This window comes from Ceratotherium simum, chromosome 34 (genome assembly GCF_057802395.1).
Source record: "Ceratotherium simum simum isolate JZ-2026a chromosome 34, ASM5780239v1, whole genome shotgun sequence".
NCBI classification, from domain to species: Eukaryota; Metazoa; Chordata; class Mammalia; order Perissodactyla; family Rhinocerotidae; genus Ceratotherium; species Ceratotherium simum.
This window is the reverse complement of record NC_141933.1, coordinates 19146136-19164445: the sequence shown is the minus strand read 5'-3', so window position 1 is coordinate 19164445 and position 18310 is coordinate 19146136. Positions and strand designations below refer to the sequence as shown.

Here is an 18310-nt window from a genome sequence, read left to right as displayed (position 1 = left end):
TTTCCCTAATAATTAGCGATGTTTAACATTGTTTCATGTGCCTGTTGGCCATCTGTATATCTTCACAAAATCAACATACAAAAATCAGTTGCATTTTTATACACTAACAATGAACTAACAGAAAGAGAAATCAAGAATACAATCCTATTTACAATCACAACAAAAAAGAATAAAATACCTAGGAATAAATTTAACAAAGGAGGTGAAAGACCTATACACTGAAAACTATAAGACATTATTGAAAGAAATTGAGAAAGACATAAAAAAATGGAAAGATATTCTATGGTCATGGATTGGAAGAATAAACATAGTTAAAATGTGCACATTACCTAAAGCAATCTACAGATTCAATGCAATCCCAATCCCAATCCCAATGACATTCTTCATGCAAATAGAACAAAGAATCCTAGAATTTATGTGGAATAACAAAAGACCTCAAATAGCGAAAACAATCCTGAGAAGAAAGAAGAAAGCTAGCGGTGTCACATTTCCTGATTTCAAAAAATACTACAAAGCTATAGTAAACACAACAGCATGGTACTGGCAGAAAAACAGACACACATCAATGGAACAGAATTGAAAGCCCAGATATAAAACCACACATCTATGGACAACTAATTTGTGACAAAGGAGCCAAGAGCATACAATGGAGAAAGGAAAGTCTCTTCAATAAAAGGTGTTGGGAAAACTGGACAGCCACATGCCAAAGAATAATAATAGACCATTATCGTACACCATACCCCAAAATTAACTCAAAATGGAATAAAGACTTGAATGTAAGACCTGAAACCATAAAACTCCTAGTAAAATATAGGCAGTACTCTCTTTGACATGGGCCTGAGCAGTATCTTTTCGAATACCATGTCTATTCAGGCAAGAGAAACAATAGATAAAATAGACAAATGAGACTATGTTAGACTTAAAACCTTCTGCACAGCAAAAGAAACTATGAACAAAATGAAAAGACAATCCACCAACGGGGAGCAAATATTTACAAATCATATATCCAAAAATGGCTTAATTTCCAAAATATATAAAGAATACAGACAACTCAACAACAAAAACATGAACAACCCGATCAAAAAATGGGCAGAGGGTATGAACAGACATTTTCTCAATAGTTATATTTTTAAATATTTGAACTGTTCGCAAAGGACATTCACAATAAAGAGGATCCTTTGTAGGATCCCAAGTGTCATTAAAAACAAGCCCAATATTACTGAGAGTGAAAACTGCCTGTTCAAATTAATACTAACTGTATTTCTATTATAGTTACCAATGTGTAATTATACCAATTAATATTACCAATGTGTTATTTTTGTTTTTTTTAGAAAAAAATTCACAATGGCAATAACTCTGCTAATTATTCCCTAGGTGTCCCCTGGAAATGAGCCTGTTTGGAATCCTTCAAGTACTAGGCCCCTAATGACACCAGAATGAATATAAAAGCCCCTGGTTCTATTGGCAAAATGATTCATCTAGGTATTTGGAAAACAGCTCCTTCCTTGGTAAGTAGCTTCCGTGGTTACTAGGCTGCCTTTAATGGTGCAAAAATTGGCTTCTGGGGGTCTGAGAGCAAGACCACTGATTTGTGTCCAAAGAGTTGGGAAACCACATATCAGTTACTATTGTACCCACAACGTCACCTGTCTTGTGTCACTCTTTCTTATACAGCTTCTACAAGGATCTGACACACTTTTTTTTAAATAAGCTTTTTTGTTACGGATAAGAGAACTGAAACATGGCTGGCTACCTGATGGTCTGAATTAATTTATTTTCTATCCTAAGATGGTTTTTGTTATATATTTGGGACGAATTTAGTGAATCATAGTATTGGATTGAATCCTTTTATTCTTTCCCTTTGAAAGCCAGAATCCAAGATTCTCTATCTTCTCTTGCCTTCACCCTCATGACTTCTTCTCTTCTCTCTCACTCTTCTCTGAATGAGATTCTTAGACCATCAGAAAGGAGGATCAACGTGAAGTTCTCCAGAACACATGTTCTGCTTTTTTAGTAAATATATGAGCCATTCCTTCCTCCCTTCAGCAACGTTATGCACCTCAGCCTGTCTCAGTGGCCACGCTATTAATATTCTACCCACCCTCATGTTTGCTGTCATGAGCTTTGGCTTCAAACACATCTGAATTTGAATTATACCTGTCAACTGCTAGCTGAAGGACTTGGGATATTACTCTACACCTCAACATTCTCGTACAAAATATGGAATTAATAACAAAATCTAGCTTATAGGGAGCCAATGTATTATAAAGGTTGGAGTCACTAGCTTGGGTTCCAATCCTGTTTCTATTACATGTTAGCTCATAAATTCTCCGTACCTTAATTCCCTCATCTGTAAAAGAAAGATGATAGTGATAGTAACTGCATGTAATTTTGTTAGTTTTTTGGTGACAATTAAATAAATTACATGTCAAGTATTTAGAATATTGCATTGCATGTAATAATCATTATATAAATGACAGCTATTATTAATAAAACCTTGCCACATAGTGCTAGTCATAAGTTAAGGATAAGAGAGAGCCTTGGAACAATTGAAACTAACTTTTGTTCTTTACCTTAGTATGTGCAAGTCTGTCTAAAATGTGACCACATGGAATGACAAATAGGTAGGTAGGTACATAGATGATAAATAGGTGTTTTCTAATTTAACCCACACAGCAATCTTGTGAGATATTTATTGTCATTCTTATGGTACAGATTTAAATATATATCTATATGTTAAATTTTGCAAGGTCACACAGCCCACATGTGGCCAAGATGAGATTCTAACCACATTCTTACTAACTCTAAAGTGAAGTCTTATCTTTTTTAAATACTTTGATTACTTTTAAAACAGGCAACATCAGAATAAATTAACGGCTGTCCTCACGTAGTGCTGCACCACATTCATACTCTCTGAGGCAATAACATAGAGAGCACATTAACTCTCCTGGTTCTCTTAGGCGTCTCTGGGCCTCTGTCATCCAGTGGTTTTAATGATTAGATGATATACACAAATGAAGTTCTTAGCATCGTCACTTTGGTAATTGAAAGAATGACCCCAAACCATTTTGTTCCCTTCCTGGATCACCATGGCAACACAAACACAGCTCATTGCATGCTTTGCTTGTTTGTCTTATATACTTCAAAGTCCATCCTTCAAGGTTAAGGTAAAATTGCTTGTACTTCAAAGGCAGATTCAAATTCCTCCTACTCTTGGCAAAATTCTGAGACCCCAGAAGCAGATATTGACAGAATTTTTAGACTCAAATCTCTGAATTATACTAGCATAAAAATCAATGACAGCTAACTATTTTGTTCTCCCATAACATATAATCAGTGAGGAGGCCATATAGAGTAATTTTACCCAATTAGAAGTCAACTTATGACTAAATTTTTGCCCACTTTACTCAGCCAGTCAACTAATAGTCTCTGAGCACTTACTGGACGCCAAGAATCATAATAAATGTCAAAGACAGGAAAAAACAGTTGATTAATTTAATCATATTAGTTTAGTATCTTGATTAGGATTTATGAAGCTATCCTAAACTTTTTCTTATCAAAAATAAACTCACAGCTGATGTTTATTGACATTTGTTGTTAATTAATATTACTTTTATGTTATATTTTTTTAAAAAATGATTAACTTGCATATGTTTCATTACAGCACTCCATCTGCTCTGTCAAGGGAATGGCACACCACTATCTATTTAATCTGGACAGAAAGAGCAAAATGTTCTATAATTATCATTCCAAGTCATATTCTAGAATTAAGTCAATTTATTTGTAAAATAAAATTTAAAAAATTTTAAAAATTAAAATAAAAAATCATATATTTTTTATTCTTTTCTTCAAATCATCACCAGTCTATTAATTAATTTCTTACTTCCTTAATCTTCTGGGCCAGCTATTGTGCTATATTTGGGGTAAAAAAAAGGTAAGCAAAATCAGACATGATTCCTGCATGCAGGGAGCTCACTCTCCAATGGAAGAAATAATCATTAATCAAAGAAATAAAATAAAACTAACAACCATGAAATGTGACCACTACTAAATTCTGAAATATATTTCTCAGAGTTTATATTTGAAAGGAAGTTTGGGCTTGGATTTTTTACTTGATTGCTTGTTTGTGTGTTTATTGAAACAATAAAATAACCTTATAATTATATCTAATTATATTTTAGGATGTTAGAAATCTCATAAAATGAAAACAACACAGAATATGGAATTTATAGACGGAAACTACACCTTGGTAACTGAGTTTATTCTATTAGGGTTTCCGACTCATCCTGGACTGCAGATTGTCCTATTCCTCGCATTTCTGACATTGTATGGTATGATTTTAATGGAGAACATTGGATTGATGATGTTAATCAGGATTGACCCACACCTTCAAACCCCCATGTATTTTTTCCTTAGCAACCTATCCTTTGTGGACCTTTGTTATTCCTCAGTCATTGTTCCCAAAATGCTGGTCAATTTCCTCTCAGTGAACAAATCTATTTCCTATTATGGCTGTGCCCTGCAGTTTTATTTTTTCTGTACTTTTGCAGATACAGAATCCTTTATCTTGGCTGCCATGGCGTATGATCGCTATGTCGCCATCTGTAACCCTTTACTCTATACAGTTGTCATGTCTCAGAGCATCTGTGTATGGCTGATTGTCTTGTCATACATTGGAGGCAACATGAGTTCCCTGGTTCACACATCTTTTGCTTTTATTCTGAAATACTGTGATAAAAATGTCATCAATCATTTTTTCTGTGACCTCCCTCCCCTGCTTAAGCTATCCTGCACAGACACATCAATTAATGAGTGGCTTCTTGCCACATATGGCAGCTCAGTGGAAATTATCTGTTTCATCATCATCATCATCTCGTACTTTTTCATTCTTCTCTCAGTCTTAAAGATCCGCTCTTCCAATGGGAGGAAGAAAACCTTCTCTACGTGTGCATCTCACCGGACTTCTGTGGCCATCTATCAGGGGACTCTTCTCTTCATTTACTCACGGCCCAGCTACCTCTATTCTCCCAACACTGATAAAATTATCTCAGTGTTCTACACCATTATCATCCCAGTGCTGAATCCGTTGATTTATAGTTTGAGAAATAAGGATGTGAAAGACGCTGCTAAGAAAGCCATAAAATCAAAGGTAAATTCCTCGTGAGATATAACATTCCAAGATTCATCTAAATCCTCAATTAGAAACTCTAATTGGGAAACTGCAACAACCTCAGCAGCACACCCACAATTTCTCACACAATTGGGATTTTACCAAACAATTGTTTTTTACTCAGCCAAATGCATGTCATAACCCCATGATATAAGAAAACATTTGAAAGTTTCAAAATTGCTGCTAAATAGTAGACTACTCTTCGATGATTACTAGCTTAGAGTTAATGCTAAAATGGGTTGTCTTCATGGATATAGCAAATACCTCAGAAAAGTGTGTGTGTGTGTGTTCATGTGTAGACTGTCTCATTTCCAAGAGTAGATTACTTGATGAAGGAAGAAGCCAGATTCCCTTGGTTCATACGTCAGCTCTGTACCTGGCTAGTCAGTGGCACTTTGAATAAGTTACTTAATTTTTCTCTGCCTCAGTTAGCTTATCTGTTAAATGGGGAGAATATGTCATTGATTGTTGGATGGTTAACTGAATAAATGCTGAAAATAGTGCTTGTACCATTTTGAGCACTTAATAGATGTTCATTATATATATTTTATGATATGTAATCTTAATTAGAATGTATGTTCTACAACAAGATGGTGAGAGTCAGGAATGTTAGGAAAGCAATAATACAAAATCAAATACATTTTCTTAAGTGTAGTTTAATAATACGTTGATAACCTTCTACACTCAATCTACTCCAAAATAGTTTGTAATCTTTTTATTTTTTTTTATTTTTCCCTCAAAGCCCCAGTAGATAGTTATATGTCATAGCTGCACATCCTTCTAGTTGCTGTATGTGGGATGCGGCCTCAGCATGGCCGGAGAAGCAGTTAGTCGGTGTGCGCCCGGGATCCAAACCCGGACCGCCGGTAGCAGAGCGCGCGCACTTAACTGCTAGGCCACGGGGCTGGCCCTGTAACCTTTTTCGAAGTATCAGCTTGAATAATATAGGTTAATTGCAAGGCAAAATGTTTGTTTTCCTTTCTATCTTTCATTTTTTATACACAAAAGTATTACTGAGAGTGTGGAACATTCTCTGGCATCTCAGAAACAGAATCAGCTACCTAACGTATCACCTGTGTCCTCATGGGGAGATCATCCCACATGCCATGTTGGGATACCACACAGGAAATGTGCATTTGAAGACTAAAATTGCAGGATGTGTATCATTGCAAAATGTATTTCAGTAACTGATATTTTTTGCTGTACATTATTATTATTATTAATTTTGACTATGATAATAAATGTTTACAAGCTTTGACCTGGAAATATCAAAGTGTAAAAGTATATTTAAACCCATGCACTGTGTATTGTAAAGATACACAAGATACAAACCAAATCACTGTCAGTTTTAAATTCCCCTAAGAATCCCTACTTTGGATTTCTGACCAACAATGCTTCTCCTGAGTATTTTTGTTGTTTCATTTGGTAAGAGGAAAACATAGCCACTCATGACTACATAAGCACATCAACATTCTGTAATATTAAATTGTTTCATATTTGAATGAAGCAATACTTAAACAGCACACATATAGAAAGAAGAGTGACAGACATTTCAATCTCAGGTCATTGTGAAAGCAACGTTAGCTCTGGGACCTTTGGAAGTAGTCATATCACCCCAGATATCATGATGGCAGACCAAGGGTCAAGAAACATGGGGAATAGTATTGCTATCTCTTAGGAAGTATTTAGGGAGGATATAAAAGTGAAACTTCCAGTATTTCTCAATTTGCAAAGAATTAGTAAGGATAATCACACACCAAAATTATTTTTAGAAAAAATAGTGTAACTCTGCTTTTTTAGAAAAAATATTATCCATGCAAACATGTTTAAATGAATCATACTTGTCCATATGAGCTATATTAGTAGGAAAAAAATCCCCAAATCCAGTGTATTTCTGCTCTTTGTTCATCAGCCTCCACTTTTAGTTGTCTGAAGTCCTTAACAACAAATATTTAGAAAGCAATTACCTTTATAAATGCTTGTTTTAGAGACTTTAGGGAATACAGGAAATAAACATTGAGCTTATTCCTGAAGCTTTAACTACAGTAGAGAAATTCTTATATGAAGAAAGTAAATATAATTTGAGAAAGAGAGTACTAAATGTAGAGGATGTGATTAAGTCATAAAATCAATGAAATGTATGTGAATGACACGTGGTGAGGGGATGAGAGTAAGAAAATGCTCGGTGATGAAAGTGGTCTTGAAAGGGAGCATTAACAGAATGTTTATAGCATCATTATTCATAATAGCCAAAAAGTATAAACAACCCAAATGTTCATCAACTGATAAATGGATCAACAAAATATGTTATATCTATGAAATATTATTCAGCCATAAAAGGATACAAAATCCGGACACTTGCAAAGACATGGATGAACGTTGAAAACAAGATGCTGAGTGAAAGAAACCTGATACAAAAAGACACATATTGTATGATTGTGCTCATTTGAGAAGTCCAGAATAGGCAAACACAAAGAAACAGAAAGTAGATTAGTGGTTGCCAGAAGCTGAGGAGAGGGGAGAAAGAGAAGAGACTGCTGATAGATATGGGTTCCTTATTGGAATGATGAAAAATGTTCTGGAATTAGATAGTGGTGATGGTGGTACAACCTTGTGAATATACTGAAAGCCAAAGAAGTATACACGTTAAAAGTGTGGATTTATAGTATATGAATCATATTTCAAAAAAAAAGAAAAAAATACCATTGAAGGTTAGCAATATTCATAAATATGGTCATAAAGGACAATGTTTCAAAAATGGAAGAAACAAAACGAACACTAGAAAGGAGGTGGAAACGATTAAGTAGGTTCTATCGAGTTTCGTTGGGTGTCTGCTGTGACTGGGAAGGAGGCAGCTGTGAAACCATCGTAAAGATGATTTGCAGGTTTCTTCCTAACGTAGACCCATTAGGTGACAACAGTGAAATATTAAAGCTCAGGCTCTAGTAAAATCGTGGCTATATTCACGGGGGAATGTGCAGAACCAGAAATATAATTAACGACATAGTGACATAACACCAAAGCCTAAGGGCAACAGCCTCAGAGATTTCAGTCCCAGATGCTACCTGGTAAAATAAACGCCGTCTGCTTATTGTCCAGCTGCTGAAGACCCGCTCATCCCCGGTAGGTGCCCAAGTCTCCACATTTAAAGAATATAAAGGGAAAAAAACTTATCTTTTTGGAAAAAAAAATGAGAGATTTGTAAATGAATCATTTTATGCCTGCTTACTCAAGTTGACAAACTGCAATTTAATGTCCACAAAGGATATTTTCTTCTCAGAACTGAAAAAATCTGACTGAAATTATTAATATTCACAAAATAACATTTTTAAAATTTTTATCTGGGTTCAATAGAAAGCCTTTATGCCTTTTATCTCTGGGCAAGTATATACAAGAATTTAAGTGGGTTTTTTTGGTTTTATTTCAAAAGTGACTGAGGTAGCACATTACAAAAAATGACGTGCAAATAACACCATGTGGACGATGTGCCCTATTTTCTTGTCTAAAAACATGTATCCATCACCCACATTCCAATTCTTATATATCAACAAAGACAGACACACATGCAAGGAAATGACACAACACACACACATAAACACACACGTATGCAAGGAAGAGAAGCCTATATATCTCAGAAGAATGTATTGTCTCATAATCTTTCTATTTTTTAATATAAGAGACTATTTAAAATCTGAAGAGCTGCAACTGTATGTGTTAAATTCTGTAGTTTTCACTTCTTTTTTTAGCACTTTTCTTTGGTCAAAAGCCTCTTTTTTGGCACCAGACCACTACAAATAGGTAACAAGTATTGTGGCAAGGCAATAATACATTTCTAGAGAAAAGGTCAATAATACTTATTTCATGTCTCCTCAAATACTAAAGACAACTTAGACCAGGATCAGTAACATAATAATTTTCATTATTATTATTGTGTAATATACTCATTGTTTCTAAAACTAATATAGAGTCTTTAAATTAATTATGTTTTTTGAGGAACATAACCATTGTAATCATTTTTTGTGTCCATGTGCATATTTTCAAGCATAGTAAATGCTTTGCTTAGTCCTATATGTTACAATCTCGTATCTTTAACGTCAGTATTTCTACCATATAATTTTGAACATATAATGAGATATGTAATCATCCAAATCTCTTCCGTAAGATAAGGAAGGTAATGCTCCGAGAAATTAAGGAGCTGGTAGAAAGTCACATACCTCATGTATGACATTTAGATTTGGATCCAAGTTTCTCAACTCCTTATAACAGATATTTATCATTTTCTTATAGATAGCAATGCTTCTTTAAAGAGTGACACATGATTGAGAAATTTTCTGAGTATAAAACACAATTGCAGAAAGAAACTGTGTTTTGCCTTATAGATATTTGTGGATGTCCGGAAGAGTTAAATATGCATCTATCCTTTTCTTGATCATTTTCTCAACTGTTTAGACAAGAACAAAGAAGAATGGATAGAGGAAATTGCTCCTCTTTGACTGAATTCATTTTCGTGGGAATTACCAACAACACTGGGGTGAAAGTGACCCTATTTGTTGTGTTTCTAGTTATTTATCTCATTGATCTCCTGGCAAATCTTGGAATGATCATTTTAATTAGAAGGGATTCCCAGCTGCACACACCAATGTACTTTTTCCTCAGCCACCTCTCTTTCTGTGACCTCTGCTACTCCACAGCAGTTGGGCCCAAGATGCTAGTGGACCTCATTGCCAAGAACAAATCAATCCCTTTCTATGGCTGTGCTCTGCAGTGGTTGATCTTCTGTATCTTTGCAGATTCTGAGTGTCTACTGCTGGCAGTGATGGCCTTTGATCGGTACAAGGCCATTAGCAACCCCTTGCTCTACACAGTCAACATGTCCAGCAGAGTGTGCCTCCTGCTCGTGGCTGGGGTTTATCTGGTGGGAATGGCAGATGCTTTGATACACACGACATTAACATTCCGCTTATGTTTCTGTGGGTCAAATGAGATTAACCATTTCTTCTGTGATTTACCACCACTTTTTGTCCTTTCCTGCTCTGATATACAGGTCAACGAGCTGGTGTTATTCACCATTTTTGGCTTCATTGAACTGAGTACCATTTCAGGAGTTCTTGTCTCTTATTGTTATATTATCCTGTCAGTCTTGAAGATCCACTCTGCTGAAGGGAGATTCAAAGCTTTCTCCACATGTACCTCCCACTTAACTGCTGTGGCAATTTTCCAGGGAACTATGCTCTTCATGTATTTCAGGCCAAGTTCTTCCTACTCTCTAGATCAAGACAAAATGACCTCATTGTTTTACACTCTTGTGATTCCCATGTTAAACCCTCTGATTTACAGCCTACGGAACAAGGATGTGAAAGATGCCCTGGAAAAACTGGAAACTAAAAGTTTGTTTTGAATATTTGTATTGTATATACACACAAACACATATTGTTGTTATTATTTTTGCAAAATTATATGGCATGATACAAGAAAAACAAAGTTATCTCAAATACTTGGAATTAATACTTTGTATTTATTTTAAAGCTCAAACATAATAATATTCAGGTCCCCAAACATGCCATACTTTATGATGTGTCTAGAATTTATATATGACACTTGCTCCTTGTTTGAAATCTTTCCTGACTTTTCTAACTTTGCCAAATTTTTGTTAGTTTGAACATTAATTTATTACAAGAAATTAATTGTGTGTTTACTAAGTGAACTTTGAGCTTTTAAATGCTTTGTATTCCGTGGTACATCCAGTAGTTTCTATACCAATGAATCCTATAATCTAGTGGAAGTAGTTGACATGAATTGACTAAGTACTCAAATAATTCATATTAAGTCTCAAGATATTATCAAGCAAAAACTGGGGGCATTATATACAATGTAAAATGTCTAAATCTAATATAAAAGAAAGACTTTGTTGGATGGTGATATTGAGTCTCAGATCTATAAAGATACAAGTTGGGAGAGGAAAAGATAGTAGGCTGAGGGTCTGATAATTAGAGAGGTCTTGAGGTGGACAAGTCCATGACTCTTTAGAGGTAAAAAGTCATGGTTGCTACAACATGGATGAATCTTGAGGGCGTTATGCTAAGTGAAAAAAGTCAGACAGAGAAAGACAAATACTGTATGATCTCACTTATATGTAGAATCTAAACATACTGAACTCGTAGAAACAGAGAGTAGAATGGTGGTTGGAACGGGATGGGGGTTGGAGGAAATGGAGAGATGTTGGTCAAATGGTGCAAACTTTCTGTTATAAGATCAATAAGTTCTGGGGATCTAATATACAGCATGGCGAGTGTAGTTAAAAATACTGTATTGTTGGGCCGCCCTGTGGCTTAGCGGTTAAGTGCACACGCGCCACTCCTGGCGGCCCTGGTTCGGATCCTGGGTGCATACCTATGCACCGCTTCTCCGGCCATGCTGAGGCGGTGTCCCACATACAGCAACTAGAAGGATGTGCAACTATGATATACAACTATCTACTGGGGCTTTGGGGGAAAAAACAAGGAGGATTGGCAATAGATGTTAGCTCAGACCCGGTCTTCCTCAGCAAAAAAAAAAAGAGGAGGATTACCATGGATGTTAGCTCAGGGCTGATCTTCCTCACACACACACACAAAATACCGTATTGTTTACTTGAAATTTGCTAAGAGGGTAGATCTTAAATGTTCCCAACACAACAAAATAATGGTAACTATATGAGGTGATGGGTTGTTTAACAAGGTAGAGTGGTAATCATTTCACAAATTATCCATATATCAAAACATATTTTGTACACCTTAAACATACCTGATGTTATTTGTCAATTTTATCTCAATAAAGCTGGAAAAAATGAAGAAGCAAATAATTCCAATTGGTTTGACTATAAAGAGCAATGAAAAGGGTAAAGTACATCACTGTGGTGTAATTATCAACAATCAACTCCTCCAATAACCCTCCAGGAAAATTTCCTTCTCTTCTTTCCCCTTATCAGCTCCGATTAAATGTCCTGTTCTGTAGCTAATGGTCAACAATCTTTTTTAAGTATTGTTTTAATATCATCATGTTGATTAAATCACTGCCTCCAGTATGAAATTTAGAGCATGCTTTTCTCAAGGACTGAGCTTCCATCCCTTATCCAAAGCCCTGCATAGTGTCTGGGACACAAAATGGGAAAACAAACAAATAATAAATTAAAAACACCAGGTCACACTGTTGCTTGCCTTTTAGAAGTTAGTAACACAATTAAATGAGGGTACAGTATGTAGCTTGAATACATATGTATGTATATATACACGTATGTGTATATATATATATATATACACACAAAACTTTTAAGAAAGTACATGGGGCCAGACCAATGGCCTAGTGGTTAAGTTTGTGTGCTCCTCTTCCACAGCCCTTGGTTCGCAGGTTTGAATCCTGGGCATGGACCTATGCACCACTCATCAAGCCATGTGTGTCAGTGTCTCATATACAAGGTAGAGGAATATGGGCACAGATATTGGCTCCGGGCTACTCTTCCTCAGCAAAGAGAGGAGGATTGGCAACAGATGTTGGCTCAGGGCTAATCTTCCTCAGCAAAAAAAGAAAAAAAAAATAGTGTGCAAATGGTTGTGGATACTAAGGACTAAAAAGACCTACATATTAATCACACTGGAAGTAAAGAGCATTTGTCTTTGTATATTCCTAATATTTGTCTATTTCATCTGTCTCTGCTGTAGTTTCTGATGGTTAAAGCATTGATTCAGCTGTTGAGACAACATGGATATGGCCACATATTTGAAGGACCACATGCCCTTAGAACTAAAGGGAAGTCTTAATTATCCAATACAATTGTCAAAGTTAAAAGCCAAGGAATGTCTTAGCTTTTTTATCAGCTATTTTAAAATGCCTTTGTGACAAAACATTTCAGAATAGAAGTGAAACCCAAGAGGATCCTTTGCTTTCCAAGGGGGCATTTGTTGAACGCTGTGACTTGTCACTAGGTATCATGCTAGGAAAAACCTATGAGCAGTATATTTCTTTTTGATAAAAGGCTTTAATCTGTACAATACTTCTCAATTGTACAATATTTTCCATCTGTACAATATTTTCTCAATTGACACATACTCTTTTGAAATTGTTACTAATGAGCAGCAGCATGGAAGAAAGCATTGTTTGAAATATATAAATCCAAGAAAAATAGAGTGTCAGTGGATGGCTATTCAATTAGAGCATGTAGACATGTAATCTTATGAATATATCTCCCTCTGTTTGACCGCTATATCTTAGAGCAGCTGAGGACTGATTGGATCTACATATTGACTGTTTTATCAGGTCTAGTTGGTGTGAACTAAGAAATAGGAAATTTTAAACCCTATAAATGGAATTATAAAAATAAAATTGACTGATTCAGTTAATTGTGGGCTTCCTTTCCTTGATTTTGAAGCCAGCTAGATAGTACAGATTTCAGAAGGCCAAATACTTATAAATATGACCCTTTTTCATGACTTGTTATCCAAATTCAGAATTTTATAGACACTTCAATATGTGGATATACAACTTTATTACTACTCAAGGATATGAAAATGAGTATCTAAATGGAGTATTATGACTCAAAACAGAATGGAAAAAATGTAAACAATTGAAATATCAAGTATTGGTACAGATGTGGAACAACTGAGGATCTTACACACTGAGAGTAGAAATGAGAATTGGCATTTTATTTTGTAAAATGTAATCTTGTGTCTACTATAGCTGGACATATAAATGTCCTCTGACCTAGAATTTCTATTCCTAGATCTATATCAACGTGAAATGAGTGGCTATGTCCACTCAAAGACATGTACAAAAATATTCACCACTGCATTATTTACAATAGTACAAAACTGAAAGCTACTCAAATTTTTATCAACATAATAGTACAGGTGTTGACAAATTTTTTCTTAAACTGTTAAATATTGTATATTTTAGGTGTTACAGGGCATAAACTCTTTGTCACAACCACTTAGGATTGTCCATGTATCACAAAAAAAACCCTCCATCATACATAAGTAAGATGGTGTGTCCCAAGTCCCATAAAACTTTATGTGCCGTAGATGGCTGGCTCCTGTTCTAGATTAGATAAATAACTTTATGGTCATTTTGTACATTGGAAAACTACACAGCAATGAAGATGAATGAACTACCCAACATGTAACGACATGGAGAAATCTCACAAACATAAGTTGAGTAAAATAAGCAAGACAAAAAAGTGTAAGTGCTGTATAATTTTACTACCATATACTTCAAAAACTTAGAAACTAACCTACCACATTGGACATTAATTTGTGCTGGGTGTGGGGATGATTTGTGAGATACTAGACATGTTTTTTTTGGTCTGGTTCTAATTGAAGAGAATCTTTTACTTCTGAAAACTTACTTGCAGTATACTTCTTTAAATAAAATTTTCTATATGTATATTATACTCAATAGATTTTCCAAAATCAAAGTATATTCACTATCAGATTGTAAGCCACCACAGGATTTTATTTTTCAAGTCCTTGTACACCATAAATACTCATAATATATTTGTAAAATTAATGTAGTGCACTTATTTCATAGACTGTCTCAATACACAATCTTCATGTAACCTGAAGTGCTGCTTTGCTGGTAGAATAACCACGTCTTCATCCACCCACAGGCGCTGCTAGTCTTTCCTCCAGCAGCGTGGAAATTTAGTGTGTTTTGGTACCAATATCATGAAATAAAAACTGTGTCATAATAGTGTTTCAGGAACACACAACTATTTTCTGAAGAATATGATCTTCTAGGTAAACATTTGCTTACACAGTATTGTTGCAGTGTCGCCAAGGGTACCTGGAAACCCCTACATACAGATAAATTTTTCTCACTTCCTTCTATCTGAAGTATAAATGTCTTTCTCCTAAAGACATTTTTTTCAATTATTTGTAGTTCCATTCTTTTTTTTTTTTTTATAATTTATTTATTTATTTTTTTCCCCCCAAAGCCCCAGTAGATAGTTGTATGTCATAGCTGCACATCCTTCTAGTTGCTGTATGTGGGACACGGCCTCAGCATGGCCGGAGAAGCAGTGCGTCAGTGCGCGCCTGGGATCCGAACCCAGGCCGCCAGTAGCAGAGCGTGCGCACTTAACCGCTAAGCCACGGGGCCGGCCCTGTAGTTCCATTCTTAATGAAAAAGAAATCCCTTGGGAATTAAATTAGTTCATCCAGTTTCTAATAATAATGTAGCTCGACGACTCAGGTTTAAATCGTTGGAGGGAGTTGATTGAAGGGAACGTAGTCTACGTGTTCTGGAAGAACAGCCCTGTCTAAGAAGCTAAAATTAGGTCTTAGTTGATCAAAATGTAACCTGAGAGATTTTTCACATCCCTGAACACAGGGAAGCAACTGAGGGAAAAAAATTGATTTGAAAGTACTCAGGAGAAAGGACCAAGAAAAATCCTGCATCCTTAAAATATGTACCAGAAAAGTAAACAGTGGTAGCAAACGTCTTGGGTAGCACAAATGCAACAGTTTCTTGAGTTTAACTGGTGGACAATTTTTAGCAATTCATTATATAGTTTGAGCTTTGCTTTAACAATATCTCCTACAGCAGTACGTTTGGTATCTTAGTACTGGGAACATCACATAAAGAATGACATTGAAATATATGAAAGCATTAAAAATTGTTGCTAAGAATCATCTCCAAAATTTAAAAATGTACTAATGTTACTAATTTTAGTCTGATGAGTTTTATAGCTTTATAGAAAGCAAGGGAGGAAAACAACAACAAACAAATAAAAGAAACAAACAGAAAAAACAGAAGAAATCCTATGTCCCTGCTAACGTCCAGGTGAGGTTTTGAAGAAACAGGAAAGAACCTGTAATGCTCTGCAGCATAAACTAGTACATGCCTAATGCATCTTACTTTCTCCTTCCCCTCAACTTTTGCATTTACTGGCTTAGTGGCAATTAAATTAACTATATCAAGACTCAGAAAATACAGCTGATGTGAATTATTATTATGCATGAAATATCAATCAACAGTAGACATTCAACGAACACATAGTTGTCTTGATTTATGTATTGTAAAATATCACTCAGAACATGGCCAATACAGAGAGTATCCCCCAGGGCTGCCATGCTGCACAATCTCAGGGGCCACCAATTTTCTTATTTTCTAGTTACTCCCTGGAACTGTGCAATGCCACCACCCTCCACTTTTACCCCACATGACTTTCTCTTCCCACAAAGGTTAACAGTGTTCAAGTGTTTCATTGTAATAAATAAAACAGACCACTTCCACATCTGGTGACCCTTCTTTTTACACTTCCCTCTGTTAGCAATCACCAAGGTTGAAATCCTGCTTTGTATTAGAGGTGATACTTAGATGGTCTCTCAGTGGCTTAGAACTCTAAAAATCTGGGGACCACTTATTTTGTAAATTTTCAAATGAGACTTTCATGTAAACATACTTTAGTGTTTCATGATATTAACCAAGATAATTATTTCTTAAGATGGATTTATTTCATTACATTTTCATCAGAAACCTATTGAGAGCAAGTGCTTTGCAACCAGAAAAGCCTAATATCTGTGAGAGTCTAGATGTCAGTGTCTGCATCTGTTTAAGGAGGTCGTTAATAATCACTTAGAATAAATTAGAAAATATATTAAATATGGGATATTTTATAATAATGAAAGAGATAATATACGAAAACTCCTAGCATTTGGTAACAACTCCAAAATTGTCTCTTCTTGTCCCTCAAGTCCATTTCTGAGGATTTCCATAAAGAAACACTGGATATGATGAATTATACATGCATACTTTCACTCATTTTAGAGTTGTTTGCGATATAAAGGGTGGTATATGCATATTTTTGTGTATAAATTTTCCATCTTTCCACTAAAACCATGTTGAAAAAAGCAAAACAGGTATGAATAATTGTATATAAACCAGAGGATGAATGAAATAAATGAGTATACATCAATGGAAAGAAACACAATACCTCTGTTCACAATATTTTATATATAAATGTGTTTATTATAATCTCTTTTTTGCTTGAAAATCTGATAATATATACAAGAAAACATGGTTATCTCTAGGCAGTGTGATTTCAGTTGGCTTTTCCTATCTTTATATAAAATCTTCGTTAATTGTCACAATGTGTTTAATGGGAGTGTGCATGTTCATGTGCATTTGTGTGCTTAATATCATGGAATTAAAATAATATACCTATATCAGGATTGGTGAAACATAAATAATAAATGTTGGTTGAGTGGAGATCATGACCTATTTTTAATCAGGTAAAAGACTGAACATCTATGCAGACAGGAGCCAAAGAATAATGGGAAATATTCTATACTTCTTTCTCAGTAACACTACCTATATGAAGCATCAGAAGACAAACCATACGATTATACCTGTCACTTATTTCTGAGAATAAAATATTGAAAAACCCGGGGACCAGACACAGAGATAGGTATATAATCTAAGCTATTCAAGACACAACAATGAAACCCCCAAGCAGGCAGATAGAGCCGCGTACAAGAAAAACAACACCAGTTCAGCTGCAGGTACTAATAAGTTTTTGTGTTTTCTTAATTATATTTTATTTCTTCTTAGTTATTTTCTTCGTTTCACTAAAACAAAAGATTTCACCTCTTGTGAACAAAGATGCATCATTTATTGTGGAGAAAAATCTTAATTATTTACATATTTTTACCACATAGTGAATTAAGGTAGACTTTAGAGATGGAAGTGTTAAGCGCCACTGAATGAAGAGGTCTACTCTCTTCCTACTTAGTTTCAAAAAGAAATAACACAGTATTAGTCATTTTCTATTCCAGTAGACTTTTCTCCAGTTAAAACAGACACATGCTATTTTTTATAATAAAGATATGAACTCAAAATAAGGGCTTCGTAGTGATGCTGTATTTACTGCTTGTTCACAGATTTTAAAAGCAATAACCATCTTTTAAATTATGGTCATAAATGATGTTTGATTTGAATTCATGATATATATACACACACACACACACACATATGTATACACATATACACGTAGTGCTCCCTAATTGTGTGTGTGTGTGATATAGAATTAGGTATAAACATCACCCTGCCAATTATTAAGCAGAATCAAAGTAATACTGTTACGGTTACACATATAAACGTACCAAAATG

The 18310-nt window shown here is 35.1% G+C and overlaps 2 protein-coding genes across 2 annotated transcripts; both read left to right on the top strand.

Annotated features, from left to right (window-relative positions):
* The first annotated feature begins 1439 nt into the window (after nt 1-1439).
* Nucleotides 1440-5164, top strand: OR5I1 (olfactory receptor family 5 subfamily I member 1). Its single transcript, XM_004443753.2, has 2 exons — nt 1440-1482; nt 4182-5164. Exon 2 carries the CDS (start codon nt 4202-4204, stop codon nt 5162-5164), a length of 963 nt encoding a protein of 320 aa, XP_004443810.2. The 5' UTR covers nt 1440-1482; nt 4182-4201.
* A 4456-nt stretch (nt 5165-9620) lies between these two features.
* On the top strand, nt 9621-10568 carry LOC147912625 (olfactory receptor 5W2-like). Its single transcript, XM_087423286.1, has one exon. It carries the CDS (start codon nt 9636-9638, stop codon nt 10566-10568), a length of 933 nt encoding a protein of 310 aa, XP_087279412.1. The 5' UTR covers nt 9621-9635.
* Nucleotides 10569-18310: the final 7742 nt, after the last annotated feature.

Excerpts from the sequence above, each read along its gene's own strand:
- OR5I1 (XM_004443753.2), top strand. The coding sequence starts at position 4,202 with ATGAAAACAACACAGAATATGGAATTTATAGACGGAAACTACACCTTG.
- LOC147912625 (XM_087423286.1), top strand. The coding sequence starts at position 9,636 with ATGGATAGAGGAAATTGCTCCTCTTTGACTGAATTCATTTTCGTGGGA.